Below are 18,264 nucleotides of genomic sequence, written 5' to 3' on the forward strand. Positions count from 1 at the left end.
TTAGCCTCTTAAATCTTTACAGTCCGTGACCATTACGGTCAAACTTTTCTTATTTACGATGATACAAAGCCAGTTGGACTCAACTGTTAGAACTTCCTTAGGCACACAGATGTAAGTTTGTTGGCTGCTTTGCATGATGTCTAAGGCGGCTAGACAAGGACATGAGCTCCTGCCAAGCACACCCAGCCCTCTTGGAAAATCATACAGCTGGTGCTCTTGACACCGGTCCACATCCTAGCTGCTCTGGTCATTCTCAAGGAAGCAGCAGAACATGAATCATCCAGTGAGGATAGGTCTGCTAAACTCAGCTCTGTCTCTTATGTAGCAACATGCATTTTTTTCTGTTTTGCTGTGAGCTTCAGCATGAACAGGATTGCGGAACATCTATTTGTTGTGCACGTTTTACGACATACTTATGTTGTCCAGGGCTCAATTTGGTAGAAACGACAAAGTCAAAACTTAACATTTTTGTAACCTGAGACTCCATTATGATGCTTAAGGTCTTGTCTAAGCTGCCAGATAGTTTTGGGATGAATCTCCTTCTGGAAAGCCGCTTAATAAGCTGGCAGATGCTAAATCCCTTGGGATTCTGAATAGGAAATGATCAGATCAGTTAGCTAAGTACTGAGCTTTCCAGGTGTTTTTATTTCTAATTTATATTAAGAAGAATATGATACCAATTTGTTAAATCATGTGGGTTGTACTTCATTTATCTTAATCTGCCTGTTCCTCATAAATTATATTCTCAGTAGACTGTAGACGCTAATGCAGGATAACCGATCTCACACTGTAATCATTCAAGATGAGCACATGTCTTAATGCTGGTCTGTTTAATGGTTCAAACAAATTAAATTTCAGTTCAGTTATTAGCTTGTTTATCATGTTACTTTTCTGAGCAGCTGTGCCATATTACCAACCCTTTCGGTCCAGTATAGTAATTTGTAGCGATACATCAGAAGTAGTCAGTGTAAATTCATACAGCAATATGAGAACAAATGTTGGACAGAACCTTACTAACATATCAGTAAAGTTGTAAATGTTTCAGAATTGCACTAGATAGATTATTTATCACATCCACTGATATGTTTTTCACAACTTTTGTAAAATATCTACACTTGCAGTTTTGATACACATTAAAAGCGACAATTTTGTATTGTTTTGTAAATAATGACCCTATAAAGACTCCTTCATGTTCATTACATGTGTTATGTCATGTTTATGCCAGTGTCGTGTCAGTCTTATGCACATCCCTTCATATAAAGTGTTCCCGACGCACAAATAGCCTGCAATGTGAACGTAGCCTTAAGTGTGGATTCATTAGGCTGCATTTTTACCAAAGTACCAGAATAAGATAAATTGGAATTTTTTATTTTTTTGGATTAAATTTGACTGTACTGTAAGTCAACACTGAAAGTGAAAAATGTATACATGTATTTGACTAGCCCGTCGGGATGAATATAACTTTTGCCAAAAGTGCATAATAAATATTTTGCCATGATTTAATCACTTGTTTTATTAGCCAATTGTGGCCCCTGAAACAATGCACACTCCAACACACTCATTCGCAGGAACCCTCAATGCTCAAAGCTGTAGCAGTGAAAAGTGAACTCATCTGTCAATTACGGCGGGCTCCATTGGACTGTTGTCTGAACTGTTTTTTTTTCCTCTCTGGATACACTCCGGTGGATCCAGTGATTTATTGTCAAAGGCCTCTGCGTCAATATACAATTGGGAGACACTGAGCAATAATGTCTACACAAACTATTGTCAGAGTATCAACATTTCTCACATTAAGCACCATTCAGTTTATTCACTGCATTAAACTGTCGGAAATCCTATTTGGATTTTCTGCTTCGAAACAGAAGCCTATTACCCCCATATGTTTGAGTACCAACACAAATAATGGGAGCTTTTTCCTGCAGATTTTCAGGCTTTTCTTATTCATTTGTTTATTTGGTTATTTAAATTAAGTGCATTATTAAATCTTTAGAAAGAAGAACCTTGGTTTCAGGAGGTAATGGACCTTTTTTTTTATTTCTTGTGTGGAGGCATCAAACTAAAAATGAAAAGAGCGAGGTCACTGAAATGCTACCAAGTCCAAAACAACCTTTTAATCTGTCACTTTGATTTCCTTATTAAGCCTCTTTAAACAGACAGAGCAGGTTTCCCTGTCATGATAATACAAGTGGACAAGTTATTTCACCATCATGGGTTGATATGAAAATAGTTCCTGGCATGTAGCTCCAGTGCAAGATGACTGAGCGGACAGAATATTTTCTTCCCTTTACATAGGAATTTAACCAAGATTATTATTATATATTTTTCAAAGGCAGTGGAATCCAGTTTTTGCTGTTTTTGTTTTGCCTATCAACAATATCCTATCTTTGCTTAAGCTATTGCAAAGCAAAAACAAAATTAAAAAAAGGATTTCTTAAGGAAGGCTTTATTCAACCTCCCTCCCCTACCCCCAGCTAATGAATAGTTGTTTTAGTAAAGTAAAATAGAAGATCTTTTGTGTATCAGGTGTCAAATACCAACAGAGCCTCACGAGAAAGCTAAAATATGTCTCCTAGCTTGACATCATTAGCAAGTGTTAACATATGACCTTTGGCAGCATCTGCAAATGACTCCACACCATTTTTGGCAACTTCTACAGCAACAACTTTGACTTAAGGATCTGGACAGATGGATAACAGAAATAGGGCAGAGGGCATGATATTTTCTAGATGTGGTTAGCTTTGGGAAATCTAGATTTGCAAAGACCTTAAGTTGCAGGGTTTCCTGGCTAGCAAACTGCATTTTTTTGTTGTTGGATCGAATATGTCAGATCACTTTTTTTATATTCTTAAAATTTTTACTCTTCCTATGAGGAAAAAATATATTTTGAACCATATTCCAGATTATTGTTAAGAAATGAAATAATATTTAGATAACCTTGGATTGAAGGTGATGGCAAAGCCACAGGCTTCTTTTGTTAGAGGTCTTCTGTAATTTTTGTGGTTTACACTTCATACTTTGCAAAAGTATTGATAGGTCCTAAAGCTTTGCACATTTACTGCCTTAAACTTTATACAAGATAGTAGAAAAATATGTAATGGAAGGAATGGGATATATAGTTTTTAAAGTAAATGAAATTCTTAGTGTGGCGAGCATTTGTATTTTGCCCTCTTCACACAGATGCAGCTAATTCCAGCTTTACTGACTGAGTTGATGAAATCTACTTATTAGTAAATGTAGTCCTGTAGAATGGCCCTGTCAAAGCCCAGTTTTAAAATTATTTGAGCAGTTGTGCCAACCCTTAAATATTGCTCTTTAGACATCCAATCTAACTGAGGTTGAGCTATTTTGCCAGACAAATAAAAAAATTAAAAATTGACAGAAATGTTAAAAATCTTGTATTACTTTCTTCTCAAATATGTTCTACATTGAAGTTTGTTGTTGACAAAACATGGATACTTTAAATCCATGTTTAAAGGGTGTGAATTCTTTTGCAAGGCCCTGGATGTAAAACTGCTGAGTTTTATTGTGTTAATTTGCTGTTGTTGAAGCCGATTCCTCGCTCTACTGACAAGGTGATTTGTTGTTACCTGTCAGGGCATGGCAAGGTAATCTTGACAAATACAATGAACGAATCAAGGGCATTAGCGCTTTGATGTGAGGTCGATAATATTTGGCTTCATTAATTCCCATGCCCTGAGATGACATCCCACCCCTATTAGGTTTGAAATCTCATCCCCCTTCTCCTTTATACCTCAGCTGTGACTCAACCAAGCAGCCAAGCAGATAATACGCTCTGAGCTCTGAAACATGTACCATTATAATTAGCTTTGTCAGGTCCTAGCCCTTATAACCCTCATGCAGATAATATGATAATATGTCTTCATAACCGGCTGACCTTACATGCTCAATATTTCTCCCCTTATGAAGATTACATGTCAATAAAGTAATTGAGTCCCGGGGTGTGTGGCAAGTGAAGATTTAGGTTATTGGACTTTTCGGGGCAGTGATGTACGAGCGTTATTATTCTACCTGTCAGGAGATGTGCAAGGGGCTGAGGACAGTCCAAGAGTGTCAGGGGAGGGAAAGGAAAGGTGAGGAGAGGAAAAAGAGAGGAAGACGGAGATCAGGGAGAAGAGAAAGAGACAGGAGGATGCTGAAAGAAATGAAGTGAGCCAAAGAAGGACACAGACAAGGGAGAGTGAGAGAAAAACGGAAATGAAGAGGAGGACGGAGCGAGACTGGGGGAGAGAGCAAAGAAGCCGGACTCATTTCTCACAAGGAGGGACGGATCCACAGTTAATCATTCCTTTATACCTTCAGCTCTCTATCCCAGCCTTTACTCTCTGCATATGAACAGGGGATGTGTCATATTAATTAAAAGAAATAGAGTTACAGTGGAGCCATTCATCTGAATGGGACACGGAGAGGCCAGAGGGGCTCGAAATATTCCACACAACACAAAGCCATCATCACCTCAGCCTCACATCTGGCTGGCAACTGCGAGCTCATCATTTTAAATTCCAGCAGGAAGTGACAGCTTGTAATTTAACAAAGGCATATTTTTAAGCTGCAACGTGGTGTCACCAAGAATCCATTTTTCATTGCTTCAACGTTAGCTGATGCTTCATTTAGATATTCAGTCTTGCAACTTTTAAAGCCTTTTACTCGATTAAAGATGATTTTAAGCTCAAAATAATATCTTCATATGCATTATTTATTCTCATATTTTACATACGAATCATCATTAAGTCAGGCAATTTTCAGATTTAACCAAAGCCCAAAACAATGCATATGGATACCTTCCAATAAGTAATTAGCCAAGTTGAGCCAAGTTAATACGAGACTATAACAAATCTTCTATTTGATAGCATACAATCTCAAAAATGGTTTGATGTTTTCCCCCATTTTTAACATTCAACTGAAGAAAATTAGGAACTAGCCTGTATTGTGCATTTTCATTCTGGATTAAAGTTGTAACAGTAGTTTACTTCTGTCAAATGCAAAGTACATAAACATTTCTTTGGTGTTGACTGCTTTAGATAGTAGTTTGCTTTACTCATTTTCATTTTTTTTTTCATGGTTCTCAAGTAAAACAAATACAAACTGGTGTCCCCTTCTGCATCACATAGGCGATCATCTGTGAGTTACATATTCTTTGTCTAAATTCATGAACTTATAAACCATGTATGCAGTTTGACATTTCAGACAATTGTGCTCTTACTCTTAATTTAAAATGTATATTACAGGTAGATTGATGGTTTCACTTAAACTGGTTTACTCCTCCACCAGATATTTATGAGCAGAGCTTTCCAGCAATATAAAATCATTTCCAAGTATATATTTTTGAATAATTTCTTTTAAAAAAAAAAGCCTGATGATTAAGTAAAATCACATTAGCTTAATTTATGTCGACTTTTAACAGTGTATTTTTCTCTACAGTATGTTCCGATCTCTGCTTCTTTAACTCATTTTTTTTTTCTTGCAGCATTTAGTGACAAACTGTGCTAAATGCTATGTGTCGACCTACCACTTTGCCCATCATAATTTGACTGTCAACGCTGGAGACAGAGGAAATGGGATGTGAAAATGAGCGTATTCGATTGAGGTCCAACAATGAAGGTTACAAACAGCTGTGAAAAGAGACAGAAGCGAGCGAACACACAAAGGCTGGGTGGACGAGCAATGTTAAAGGATATTTTACCATGTCCCTTTGGATTAGGCCTGGAGATTGATATCTTCCAGTCAGATGAAGCCCTGACGTGAGTGATCCGGGCCTTCCATCATTGTGACATGCAGCTCTTGGCTAACGCTCATTCGTGTTGATGGGCACACCCTTCGCCACAAGGGCCTTGGCTAACATGCCCACCTTACTCCGTCCCTGTGTGTGTCTGCCTCACTCCACCATCTCTGTTCTTTTATTTCTATTGCCCTTCTCCCCTGTTTTCTGTCACCATGTCATGTCCAATCACTGTACGGCTGGGCAGGCACTCAGTTGGATAGGCAGGAAGCAGGAGCCCAAGGTAGGGAGCTGCCTAACAGGCGTCAGGATGGGCACTGAAATGACTCTAATAATGGCGTCTCCATGTGGGCCAGACTGGACAGTCAGTTAGCAGAGCCAAGACGGAGAGTAATAAGTGTTTGATGTCTGCAGGCAAAGGAAGTGTGAAGGAGCATAGCCAACCCTGGGCACTCTGGTGAGACAGGTGCAGCTAGCCGGGCTCCAAAGTTGTAGATTGTGGAACAAGATGTCAGATCGGTATTGATATGTCACACTGCAGGTCACGAGGCTGTTTGTTTAAATGAGTGTCTCAGGGCGGTAGCAGCCATGCATTAATTGATGTCTACATCAGATCAGAGGCTAGAGGACAGCCTGATGTGTCTGTCGCTCAGGGAAAGGTGAAAGCTTCAATAAGCAATTGTCAATTTACCAGCATTACCAGTGAATAAAGAGTACAACATGTAGCTGTATCCTCAGTCCATGTTCATATGCATGCGTAAAACTCCAGCGGTGCCAACTCTTGTGGGTAAAGTTCTCGGCCATCTTTGATTTGATGGAAATTGCTACTGACAAGCAGCGAGGTGCCATTCTGTCTGCTGATGCGTGAAGTCCATCATTGTCTGTGTGGTTGAGTTTAGTTAACATGACACTTAGCGACTGACATTGCTTCAGAGCCGGCAAAACACTGTCATTGTCATGTCATTTATCTTTTGCTAGCCAATTTACAATGTGTTCCTTTCTGAATGCCTCACTGAGCACCTCTTGGTTTTTACAGCCGGCGTGAGTAGCTCGACAGAGCTTTGATGCCCTGCGAGTGTATGTCAACCCCTCAAAACATTTTAAACGCCGCACCTTCCGCTAATAAAGCCACAGCTGTCCTTTCTGCTGTGGCTATCTGGTAACAAGCTACTTCCCTTTGAACAGTTTTATGTGGTTGTAATTGACCTGACAATGGGGTTCATTATGCAGTCCCTTTCATGCTGTTTTGCCTGATAATTATTATTTAATGTGTTCAGATGGAGAGCATCATTAATTCATCCCTTCCTCCAATGTCAAAGAGATGAACAGTGAAGTTATCACTCTCTGGTGATTAATATTGCGCTCTTTTGTTATTGAATCCTGTCCCAGTGATTAAACCTTCATTGAGTGACTCACCAGCCGCTCTTATTAACAGCGCCATTAAGGAACACAGTCAAACCTCTAATTGGAATTTTTACTTTTTTCGTCTATTTTGGTCAGAGGTTTGAACCACTTATCTGTGCTTTTCTTTTAATTAGAAATCCTGGGTGTAATGAAGAACTCAATCGATCAGTGTCAGGTCATGCAGTGTGCATGGGTGGTGATTTGTGAGCCACATATTAACTGAGAAAATGAGCGCCTATGATTACTTGCATCATTAGTGGCTTCTTGCGCCCTTAAGGGCAGATGAACTCTAGCAGTAAATAACCTGCTTGTCATTGTTGTGCTTAAACTTCTTTGCTTTTTTTCTTGAATCATGCAAGACGTTTGTGTTCTGGCTTGATAGTACTGCATGCTCCATAGACATTTTTGACTTTGTAAACTGACATACATCCACCATCATCTTATCTCCAGACTTTAGAGCTACTGTAAGAAATGTTCTTCCAGGCTGTGTGTCAAATATGTCACAAAAATTAATTTCACATATTTTTAATTAGAATGCCCACAATGGCAACATAGTACTGAAGTGAAATTGCTTTTGGTCCAAATTCAATTCCCCTTCTGTCCTAATGGAGTGAAAACATTGTGCGTGGTAATATGCAAAGCATGTCTTAAGTTTAAATTGAATGAATGTATTACTTAGTAAAGCAGGACTTGATTTGAAAGGTTTCTGAAACTACACCAGTGAAACATGTTGGTGGCATCATGCTTTGGAAAGCTTCTTCCTTAGAAAACCTGGTCAAAGTGGAAGAGATGAAGCTAAATACAAGGTGAAGAACTGGTCAAAATGTTTATCTATAGAACTGCAAAACTGGCTGGACCACACTCCAAAAGACTTGCAGCTGAAATTGCAACAAAAAGTGGTCTTGTATTGCCTTGGGGAAGATCAAACGCAGATGTATGCCACAGTTTTCAGATTTTTATTTGTTAAATATTTTAGTGTACTCCTTTCCTTCCACTTTTATGTGCTGCTCTGTGTTGAGGATGCAGAAAAAGAAACTATTTGTTAATGTTGCTCTTCAAAAAGCTTCATCGAGCAAAAATCTGCTTTCTATTGATTAGGGCTGGTTGAGCTACGACTCCTCAGCCTTTCTCAGACAGGCTATCAACCTTTGGCAGCAACAAATCTTTCAACTTCTCATCTCATGTATGCAAACTCCCACACCATTTATCCTCCCTTTATTGGCATTTTTGTGTTATTTTGTGACCATTTTGCCCACTTCCTAAATATTTGTGTAAAACACTTTAGTCTATTTAAAAAATTTTTACCTTCTAATATTTAAAAAATTTTACTTTTACCAACAATACATACAAATATTGTGAAACAACAAGTTAGACTCAAATCCTCATCACTTCAAACGCTGAATGCTAATATAATAAAAAGTGCCATGTTCTGTATGTCTAGGTATTGGTTTAAGCTGCAGGGTGTATTACAATTTATTCCTGACATGTTTGAGAAGTACCAATGTTATAACCTGGATAATGTTTCCTTTCATTGCCCCTTCTCTCTACATTTTCCCTTGCCTCTCACTCAGTGAAAAATGAGACGCATTTCTCTGATAGCCTTTTGTGAATGTTGAGTATTAATGGCTAATGAATTACCGATGAACATTGATGTAAATGAATCTCCTTGATGTCCCAGGGTTATATGGTGGCCATTTAAAAGTTTAATCAATACACTAAAGTCGAAAACATGCAGGCGATGTCGTTGAATGGACCCAATAAATGATCAGGAGGTGAACAGTGGAGGTATAAGCCCTGGGCTTGGGTCATAATGGCAGCTATTTATGTTCAATGGCTTAAATAGTATTTTTAACTGGTTAGGCCAAATAAACATTATTAAGCTTAATTAATACGGTCAGACTCACAATAACAGACAAACTGATTAGAGCAGTCCATTGCCTGTATCATGGTGATTTTAGCACAAGCTCATTTGCAGCACCTGTCTCATGTCACCTTAATGCTGAAAGTTACTTACAGCTGATTTATTTGAGTTTCAAAAAAGAGACTATTATAAGGTTAGCATTTAAAATGTAACAATGTTGACCTCCCATTGTAATCAGTGTGCATTACTTGCAGCTATTCACTTTGCTCCATTTATTTCGTTTGACTCTGGCTTCATCTTCCTGATGCACAAAATCACCATCATATCAAGTAATTAAAAATTGTATCTGCCTTTATGTTGAACATGATGACATGAAATATTTGCTAATAGTACTCACACAACTGCACATCTACATTGTTTTTAAATGTTGTACAAAGTTATGTGAGGTTCAGTCCAGTATCATATTTCTATACACTTCAGTTCCTCCAATCTGTTGTGAAGCCATATTTCCACAATACCACTGCTACAATTATGCAAGTGCTAAGCAAATAATGCATCAATAACTAAATAATTGGAGTAATAAACCTCCAGCCCAAGATGGTGACAAATATAGATAAAAATAAAAAACACACTATGCTTCCACCACTATTATAATTTTAGGCCTTCCTTCCACTGCACAGACAATATATTTGACAAAGCAATATCATGAAAAGCATACTTCATGTATGTGACGTGATTTCATGTTTTATATAAAGTGCTGTATTTGTTTGAATTGCAAAGTTCCTGAATAGCATTTTTAGATATGCCAACATATATAGCAAGATAAGATGAAAACTTTATGATGCCAATAATATACGATAATGTTTACCCACATTTCAAAGGTGCTCTGGAGCTTATGTGACTGTTTATATAGTTTAATTTTTGTAGACTGATTAAAATTATGAACCATCCTAAACTAACGATTGATCCTGGTGAAAGTTGTCTTTAAGGAAATTGGTTGTCTGCAAATGACTATGTGGTCCAAGTATGGGTCGAAAGAAGGGAGGTCAGTAAGAAAAGCAAACACTTGGACACAATCAGAAAATAAAAATAATGAGTTGAAGACTCCAAAGAACAGAGAGGAAAAGAGAAGTGTGTGCAGTCAAAAACAAAAAAATGGGAGGACAGATTTGGAGAAGGGACAAGACAAGAAAATAGGAGTGTGCAGAGCAAATTCATTCTGAGAATAGATAACCTTGATGTTAAAAGCTACATCCGTTGGACATGTCTTTCTGTGACATATTGATGGCCCTTGAAAAAGAGTCGAGCTGATTTTGTGCAGGGAGCAGTCATTAAACCCACTCCATCTCCCATCTCTCTCTAACTCCCCTCTTGTGAGTGTGTGCTGATTAAATGCAAAACTCTGGAGCAGGCTTTTAGAAAATATGGGAAGGAATTCAGACAGATTCATGCATGCAGATTCATGGAGGTCATACTTTTTCATCTTGTGTGTTTTCAGTGTACAATAAAATCCAAAAATAAAAAAAGAGAAAACTTGCATTTTCAGCGGTTATGCACATCTAATAGAGGGTCTAAATATATTTTATTTTGGCACAAATCTTACCTTAAACCTAAACTTGGCTCCTATTCTACATTTAAAGGTCAACGGACAGAATCAGTAGTAGTCCTGCAATGTTTGAATTTGTACCCAAGACCCCTGTGATATTTTTGCAGTATTGTGTGATGTAGTGACTGCTAAATTACTGGCCCGATGTGGTTTGGAAGTGCCTCCTGGGCAGTACAATTTTATCATTGCTACGGAAAACTCAGATGGAAGGAGCAGCTTGGACTTTGTTGATACTTGTCACTTTCAGGTCAGGTAGCAGAACTCTAAAGGCCAATTCATGATGTCCATGCCCACAAGGGTCAGAGTGACCTAAATACTGTAATCTGTCCTATTTTGCAAGAGTCTTTACACTGCAGACCAAGACTGGTAAACTTCAGAAAAGTGTGCAGTACAAAATTAACTTCAGTGTGTTAGAGAAACCAGCCTTGTGTTTGTTTGACTTGATGTACAGTCATATTTTATGAAATGGAATATATGTTTCAATAAGGTTTGTTTGTCAGATTAAAAGTACCTATACAGGTAATAAACATACTTTTTGTGACACTATGTTGTATTAAAAATTATTTCAATGGTCCAGCCTTAAATTTGTTTTCATTAAGCTGCAAGTGGAAAACCATAAATATCAAAAATAAACTTGAAGACATTATTCTATGTGCAATGTGCTTTACTAAGTGAATCGGGTTACCTAAAAAGATGATTTTTTAATTTGTTGAATTTGTTCATAATAGATCCCTGCTTTTAGGGAATTTGCCTTTAAAAGGTGTTTCATTTTCTTCAGATGACCACAACCAGAACAGAACAGAATGCTTGCAATAATGTTAGGAGAAACTTTTTTTTTTGTCATAAAAGCATCTACATGCACACTGTGCTTGCTTTATTGTAGTCAGGAACAAAATATCTGCATGCTTAATCCTTTAATCCAAATAAAATAAAACCACAATAAATTCTATTTAATACACCAGTTTGAATAGGATAAGATAGCCACTTTGTTTATTTGTACATTGTCACATCCTTTGAACTATTGGCATTATCTATTTGCATCTTACAAACAAAAGAAACACTACAGATTTAATTTGAATATGGTAGAAAACAGGTAAATCTTTCACATTTATAACAGACAATATAAAGTCAAGTTCACATTAGCATCTTTTTCAATGCATGACACCCAGAAAGGAGCAAAGGTAATCTTGCAAAGAAATAGTCTGGAATCATATCAGAATTTTCTATTTAATTTTTGTTTTGCTGTTGACATGTAAGGTTGGAATCTTGGTTAATGCTTCACAGTTTTGCTCTCAAAATGGTGATAATATAATCTAAAATTTTAGTCGGAAATATTTAAAAACAATATTTTCCTGTAAAATTAATTACTGTAGTTTTACAGCATTATTTTTGCAAATAAATCAGAAAACAAGGTCAAAGAATTTAACAATTCCTTTGTTAATGTCACAAAATTCATCCTTAATGCTGCACCTGCAGGAGATAAAATGGTCTGAAGGTTTTTACATTTTTAGTGGCGCTAGTTTGACTCAGGAAAAAATTCTCTTGTTTTAAATACAACAAGACGTGTAGTGCAAAGCTGTGACTGTTACTCCACCAGGCCATTATGGAGGCAATAGCCTACTCATAACTTTGTTAATCTGTCACATCAATGGGGGTTCCCACTGTTCTCATGGAGAGCAGAGTTTATGTGCTGAAGTTGTAAATATGTATGGGAACATGACAGTGTTAGTGATATGAGCACACCCAGCCATGGCTTAAGATACACTGAGGATACTGTGGAGTGCTGAGTTTGGCATGGTAATATTTGTCATTAAGTATGAGTTCATCAGGCAGAACCCCAGGGGCGTGAGCGTAGCCTCCGAAGGCATTATGTAAGCGTGAGTTTGGCTTAGTTACTCCCTTCCTCGTTTCCAGCAGGCCAATCTTTCTCCTGGTTTCTCTTGTAATAAGTGCAAGCTCTCGCTGTGAGGGGGAAGAAAGCAAGCTGGAGTGTGCTGTTTATGCACACAATGCGGCACTTAATGTAGTGCAGAAATGGAGAACTGTCACATTTGTGCACTTCTTCACCCACTGGGAAGCAGACAGCAGACCCTGATCTTTGTTCTTCCATTTCTTCTAATTTACTCCTCTTCCTCTTTATTACACACAAGCGTACATTAGCGCTGCTGGAGAGAGCTACAGGTCACTCATCGTCCAGACCTTTCCAATTGGTGCCAGAGAGCTACAAAGTGTGGCCTCTCCAATCATTCTCAGTACCCATGGGCTGAAGTTGAGTTCAGCAGAGTGTGAAGGCTTGTGGGGCCTTTACTTTAGTTCCTTCATCTGTGAAGGTTATCTCTGAAAGGCTTTGGTTGCAAACCTACAAATATATCCCCTCTAGGTAATGTCTTATAGGAGACTTGGTTCTGGTGCCTCAGTGGGTAATCTCTTTAAGGGCCCTACTCCTGGAGAGAGTGAGTTTTTCGCTGGGTACACTGTGAATATGTGAAAGACCCTGGCAACCATTTGATCTGAGTGCTGTGAGATACCCTGAGTCCTGTGGTGTCAAGCCCAGTATACAACCGTGGCACCTTTGTCCCAAGGCAAATCACGGCAGCTGGAATTCATCCCCCCACTTCCCCTATACTTCCAACCTCCACACTGTCAAAAAAAAAAAAAGCATATACACACTCATGCGCACGCAAACACACACACATGTATACATCTCTCATACACCGGGGGAGCAGGCAGGCATGGAGCTGGTCTTGGATTTTATCGGAGGTGACAGCTTCTCACACTTCAGTGTTTGGATCACCTCAAGTAGCTGGGCTATGAGGGGAAATGAGCACTGCTCCACTACAAAGTCCAGATTTAGATTGACTGAGCTTGTCCCCGGGCCTGTGGGCTTCTGCTGCTGCCGTACTGCTCCTCCGCCTGACAGAACACCCACCACTGCTGCAAGGGACTGGTGTGCTGTGTGGGTTCCTGTGCATCTCTGTGCACCACATATGTGCACTTGTGTGTTGTGTGTGTGTGTGTGTGTGTGTGTGTGTGTGTGTGTGTGACTTGGTGGAGCCTACTTTGAAGAGTCAGAGAGAGCGGGGAAAGAGAGCGATGTGTCAAGTTTGGTTAGAATTGAGGGTGGCATCAGAATATGCTTGGCACTAATATGGCACCAGTATCTCTGTCCCCGTTCCTGCTTTCTGTCACTTAGTTGCCATTCTCTTCCCTCTCTTGACAATGTCTTTTTGGATTATCTGATTGGACTTACCACTTGGAGCGTCCCTCATCCCTCTGTGACACTGCCTCCCCCATATGTCTCTCCACTCCTGCCTTGTCTCTGGCCTGCCTCCTTCCCCCTCCTCCTATAATGCGCTTCATGTCTATTTAGAAAAGCTGGTGAAAGCCGTATCTGTTCTGCTGTCAGAGGATCATTGACAGCACTAATGCCACTTGTCCTTGCCTCATTTGGAAAGAGATGACACTGAGGTACAGCCCTCTGCACTAATCAAGACGGGATGTTAGTGTTTGTGACGTTGGCACCACAGCAAACTGACCACAGAGCGTTTGGGCCAGCCATCTGCCTGAACAGCACCACCTCTCTGTACAACAGAAAACCACCACAGACAACCTTCAGTTCTATAACATTATAGGTATGTAGATAGGGGCCAACGACGTAGACGCATATACGAGAGCTTAAGTTTGTATGTCTATTTAACCTTTTTAGGTGTAAATGATTACAGGTTCAGCTACTTACCCTCATCTTTTGCAGCTAATACATAAACGTATTATTCTTGTTTCAATATTGAACATAATTACACAATGAAAACACTTTGAAATTACTAATATTTTATCTTTTTAGTCAATAAAATATATATGTATACATATATAAAAGAATTATGAAAGAATAGTTTACCTTTGTAAAAAAAACTTTGGTTTTTCTTCCTTTTTATAGTATGTATTAGGAAAAATAACTAATAATTTCAATACTGTATTAGATATATCTATTTTTTGTAAAATAAATGTACCTTAGACAGTTAAGATAGCAGCTACAACAACTGAATGGATTTTATGTGGATCAAAGTTGATTTTACTTATACCAAAGCAGCATTGTGTCTGAGCTCTTATGTGTTTGGTTTAGGTAAAGTAATTTTCTCTATACAAGAAGGAGAAATGTTTGTCGGTCCAAACAGTTTTAAAGTAGATCTACAGTGTTTCGGTGCTATTGTCTCCTGGTGTCAAATGACCGTTTTTCATTTGTTTTGAGAGAAAGACTTCCTTTAACTTTGTTTTGTTGTTGTTTTATTTTTTTACTTGCTTTCTTGTCATGACATCTGTACAACTTTGCTGCGCTTTATGAAAATCAAGCAGAACTGTAAAATAAGCTGTATAAACAGCATTCAAGTGGGGGGGGGGGGGGGTTCTGCCTTTCTTTCGCAAGTAGTGATGAATGATTCATATTAATAGCAGAGGCAACTTTATATCACAGAGAACAGTCTGCTAAATCAGTTTTACTGATATTTTAAAACAAAGAAAAGATGATTAACTGTCTTGTGTTGCTTACTTGGAATCAGCGCAGCCTTTTTTCTGGAAAATGTGGCTTTTTATCTCCACTCTGAGATTTCATAAATGATGCTAACATTTTTTGGACAGACAGCTCATGAAGAGCTTCAAAGAATAAAACATTGCAGCTCTGCTACAGTCATTCAGCCTTTCTGTTATCTGCTAAAAGGCTTTCTCTCTCACTTTTTGCAGCTCAAAATGACAAAGTGTCCTTTTAATTGACTTGCCACACCACATCCACACTGAACTTATTGCCATCATGGACAGCAGTGCTACATTTGTGGCACTCGCTGATTGGAGAACAGCTTTGAGTATCTGACCGGTCGGTCACCAGACAGGCTGATCAAGCTCAAAACTTTGCAGTTCTGGTCATGAGTCCATTTCTCTGCTTCTCCAGTCATGAATGGAGCTGCTATAGAATTGCTGGCTTAAAAAGATAATCCAACCATGATTTACACCTAAACTTTGTTTTCTTCTCTTTTTAGGGGTATTCGCCAAGTGTCGCTACATCTACTACGGCAAGCACTCAGAAGGCAACAGATTCATCCAAAACGATCAGCTCTGATGTCCACAGGATGCTCTCAGAGGAGTCGTGTTTTTTTTTTTATTTATTAAAACCACTGGGGATTTTTTTTTTTATTCCGATCACCTAATCTACTGCTGGAAAACAAAAGATAATTTTAATCCAAATATTCTGTTGTACTTATGCATGATGAATGCTTTCTTGTTCATATTAAATTTTAGAGCCATAGTTTTAGTCTCCTCTCCTGAGCCGAAACGACTTCTGTTTTCCTGCTTGCAGCTCAGAGTCAGAGATGACACTCCCACTGACATGATTGCCTCTAAGCATCAGCTGCAACACAATTCTCTCACACACACACGCACACATACGCACACACAAGGAACGTCTCCCTGCCTTATTGTCTTACACACAGCGAGCAACAAACATATCCAGGCAATTGCTTCCTTTTCTTTGACACCAATGATGGATCACTTGTCCACAACAGCTACTAATCAAGGGTGAAGGGGGTGGCGGTCACACACCTGGGCCCTGACATGGACTCATCTTCTTCATTCTTGATTTCTCTGATTTTTTCTTTTTTTCTCTCTCCTGCGCTCGTTGGACTTAAACTGCTGTTTAAGTCATTAAGATAAGAGGTGAGAGAAACCGGTGAAAGCAGCAATAGCTGAGAATCGGTGTCTTCAGTAACATGCACAGCAGCATTCCAGATTTTGACATTGTTCTAGACAGTGAAATTGTGTTTGTGGGAGCTGTAAATAGGTTTCTATTCTTATTGCTGTTTACATGTTACAGAGCATTGTGGGATTACATCCTCCTACACCATTTGATATGTTTGGCCCATCTGGAGCCCTAATTACCTGCATGCCCTTCAAAACATGAAGCTTTGCTCTTTTTCTTACCATTATCAGTTCTCCTTTTGGCACCTGCTCTGTTCTCCACTAAATCTGTTGAAATTTCTGCTGGATTCACTGTTAAATTGGAAGATTTTTTTATTTCTTTTTTACAATTTTTACTAAAACAACTACCTTGGTGAGGATCCCCAATAAAATAATTCATGCTTTACATAAATTGACGTTTTTAAAGATTTAGGCACCCTAGTCAAATTATTTAACAACTGATCTCCAAATTCAACTCTGTAGCAAACAGTAAGAAGCTACGGATTAAATATCTGTAAAAACACGCCTATGCAAAATGTTCATAAAATGTCACCAGCATTTCATGTTTAAGGTTGGTGCAAGCACTTCATCACCATAAACACGAGTGCTTATCTAGCTACTGACTTGTGCAATGTGCACAGTTCAGCACACATGGTTTATAAACCCTCAATCAGCTTAAAAGAAATGTGACAAACATTAATGTTACCAAAAAGAGAGATACAAAGTGAACTTATGTCTAAACTTGGCTAACAATAGCTAACTAGTTAATGTTATCTAAGTGAAAAATTATATGAAGTGAAATTATTCTCTAGAGCGAACTAAAACCATTAGCACAAACCACTGACTATTTTCTTGTCACACAACATCTTTTTCCATCTGTCCATTTCTGGTAGAAGTTTAGTGAAGTCTGATCAGATTGTTGTACAGTTCAAAATGGCGGCCTGTTAAGACTGATGAGACTCGTTCCAATCTTTTTTCTAACCTAACAAGTTAAAACAGCCCAGCTGTGAAATGTCATCAACTTACAAAGTAACTGAGCTGCACAACAGGTAAAACTCATCAAATGGAGTGTAAAATTTATCTTTGGGATATTTTTCCAATAAAAGAAAGAAATGTCAGAATGAAATCATACTTTACTACCAGATTCTCATAATTCATTTAGCATTATTGTTCTTATTCCTGTTGAGTTTTTTTCCTACTTTGTCATAGCCTTTGTTTGTACTTACTGTGATTTTTTTTTTAAAATTTGTACTGCACTTTCAGATATAAACGAGCTGTGAAGACATACACTGGAGTTTCTAATCGACTGTCCTGCTTATGTGAATATTCTTGTTTTTTTTATTATTACTGTTAATCTCGCACACTGTGTTTCTGGTACGATGGCTTCAAGGGAACCTTCCAGATGAAGATTTTGAACAAGCGCTTAATTTCTAACACCTGATCTAAGAAAAGAAATATATATATATATCATTGCCGTGTGATTAAAAGGGCTCAACTCAAATGTGTTGAAGTTGTGTTGGTATTTATGTCGACTCCTGGACCGGTTCATTACACTGATACCTAACAATAAAATATTATTAGTTTTGCATAAAGCCTATAAAATGGATCAAAGGTTATTTCAGTGTTACTTGTTAATCCATCTGAAATTAAATTTCTTATCATGACTACATTTTAGTGCTGAAAAGAAGAACAAATTTGTGAGAACATTGAGAGGTTTAATATCTGTGGGGCTCGAAAGCGGCCATGTTTATGTTCAGTACAGCATGTCACTCATCTACAAGCAGATTAAGAAAAGGTCAGAGATAGCCTAATGCAATGTTTGTTCACAATGTCTCTCTTTGTTTAGTTCCCTGTTTTTATTAGCTTAAACATTTGTTCCAGTTTCAGAGACGTGTGTATGCGTGTGAGGACAAGAGAGAGTGCCTTCCTGCGTGT

General features: G+C 38.3%; 1 protein-coding gene across 1 annotated transcript in view; it reads left to right on the forward strand.

Moving 5' to 3' along the window:
- lrmda (leucine rich melanocyte differentiation associated) overlaps nucleotides 1-17,834 on the forward strand; it is a 230,653-nt gene extending 212,819 nt beyond the window's left edge. The window contains exon 9 of the mRNA XM_008429426.2: nucleotides 15,636-17,834. Coding sequence (XP_008427648.1) covers nucleotides 15,636-15,715 — 80 coding nt within the window. The 3' untranslated portion in view covers nucleotides 15,716-17,834. The remainder of the gene's footprint in view (nucleotides 1-15,635) is intronic.
- Nucleotides 17,835-18,264: the final 430 nt, after the last annotated feature.

The sequence above is a fragment of the Poecilia reticulata genome, linkage group LG15 (genome assembly GCF_000633615.1).
Source record: "Poecilia reticulata strain Guanapo linkage group LG15, Guppy_female_1.0+MT, whole genome shotgun sequence".
In the NCBI taxonomy this organism is placed as follows: Eukaryota; Metazoa; Chordata; class Actinopteri; order Cyprinodontiformes; family Poeciliidae; genus Poecilia; species Poecilia reticulata.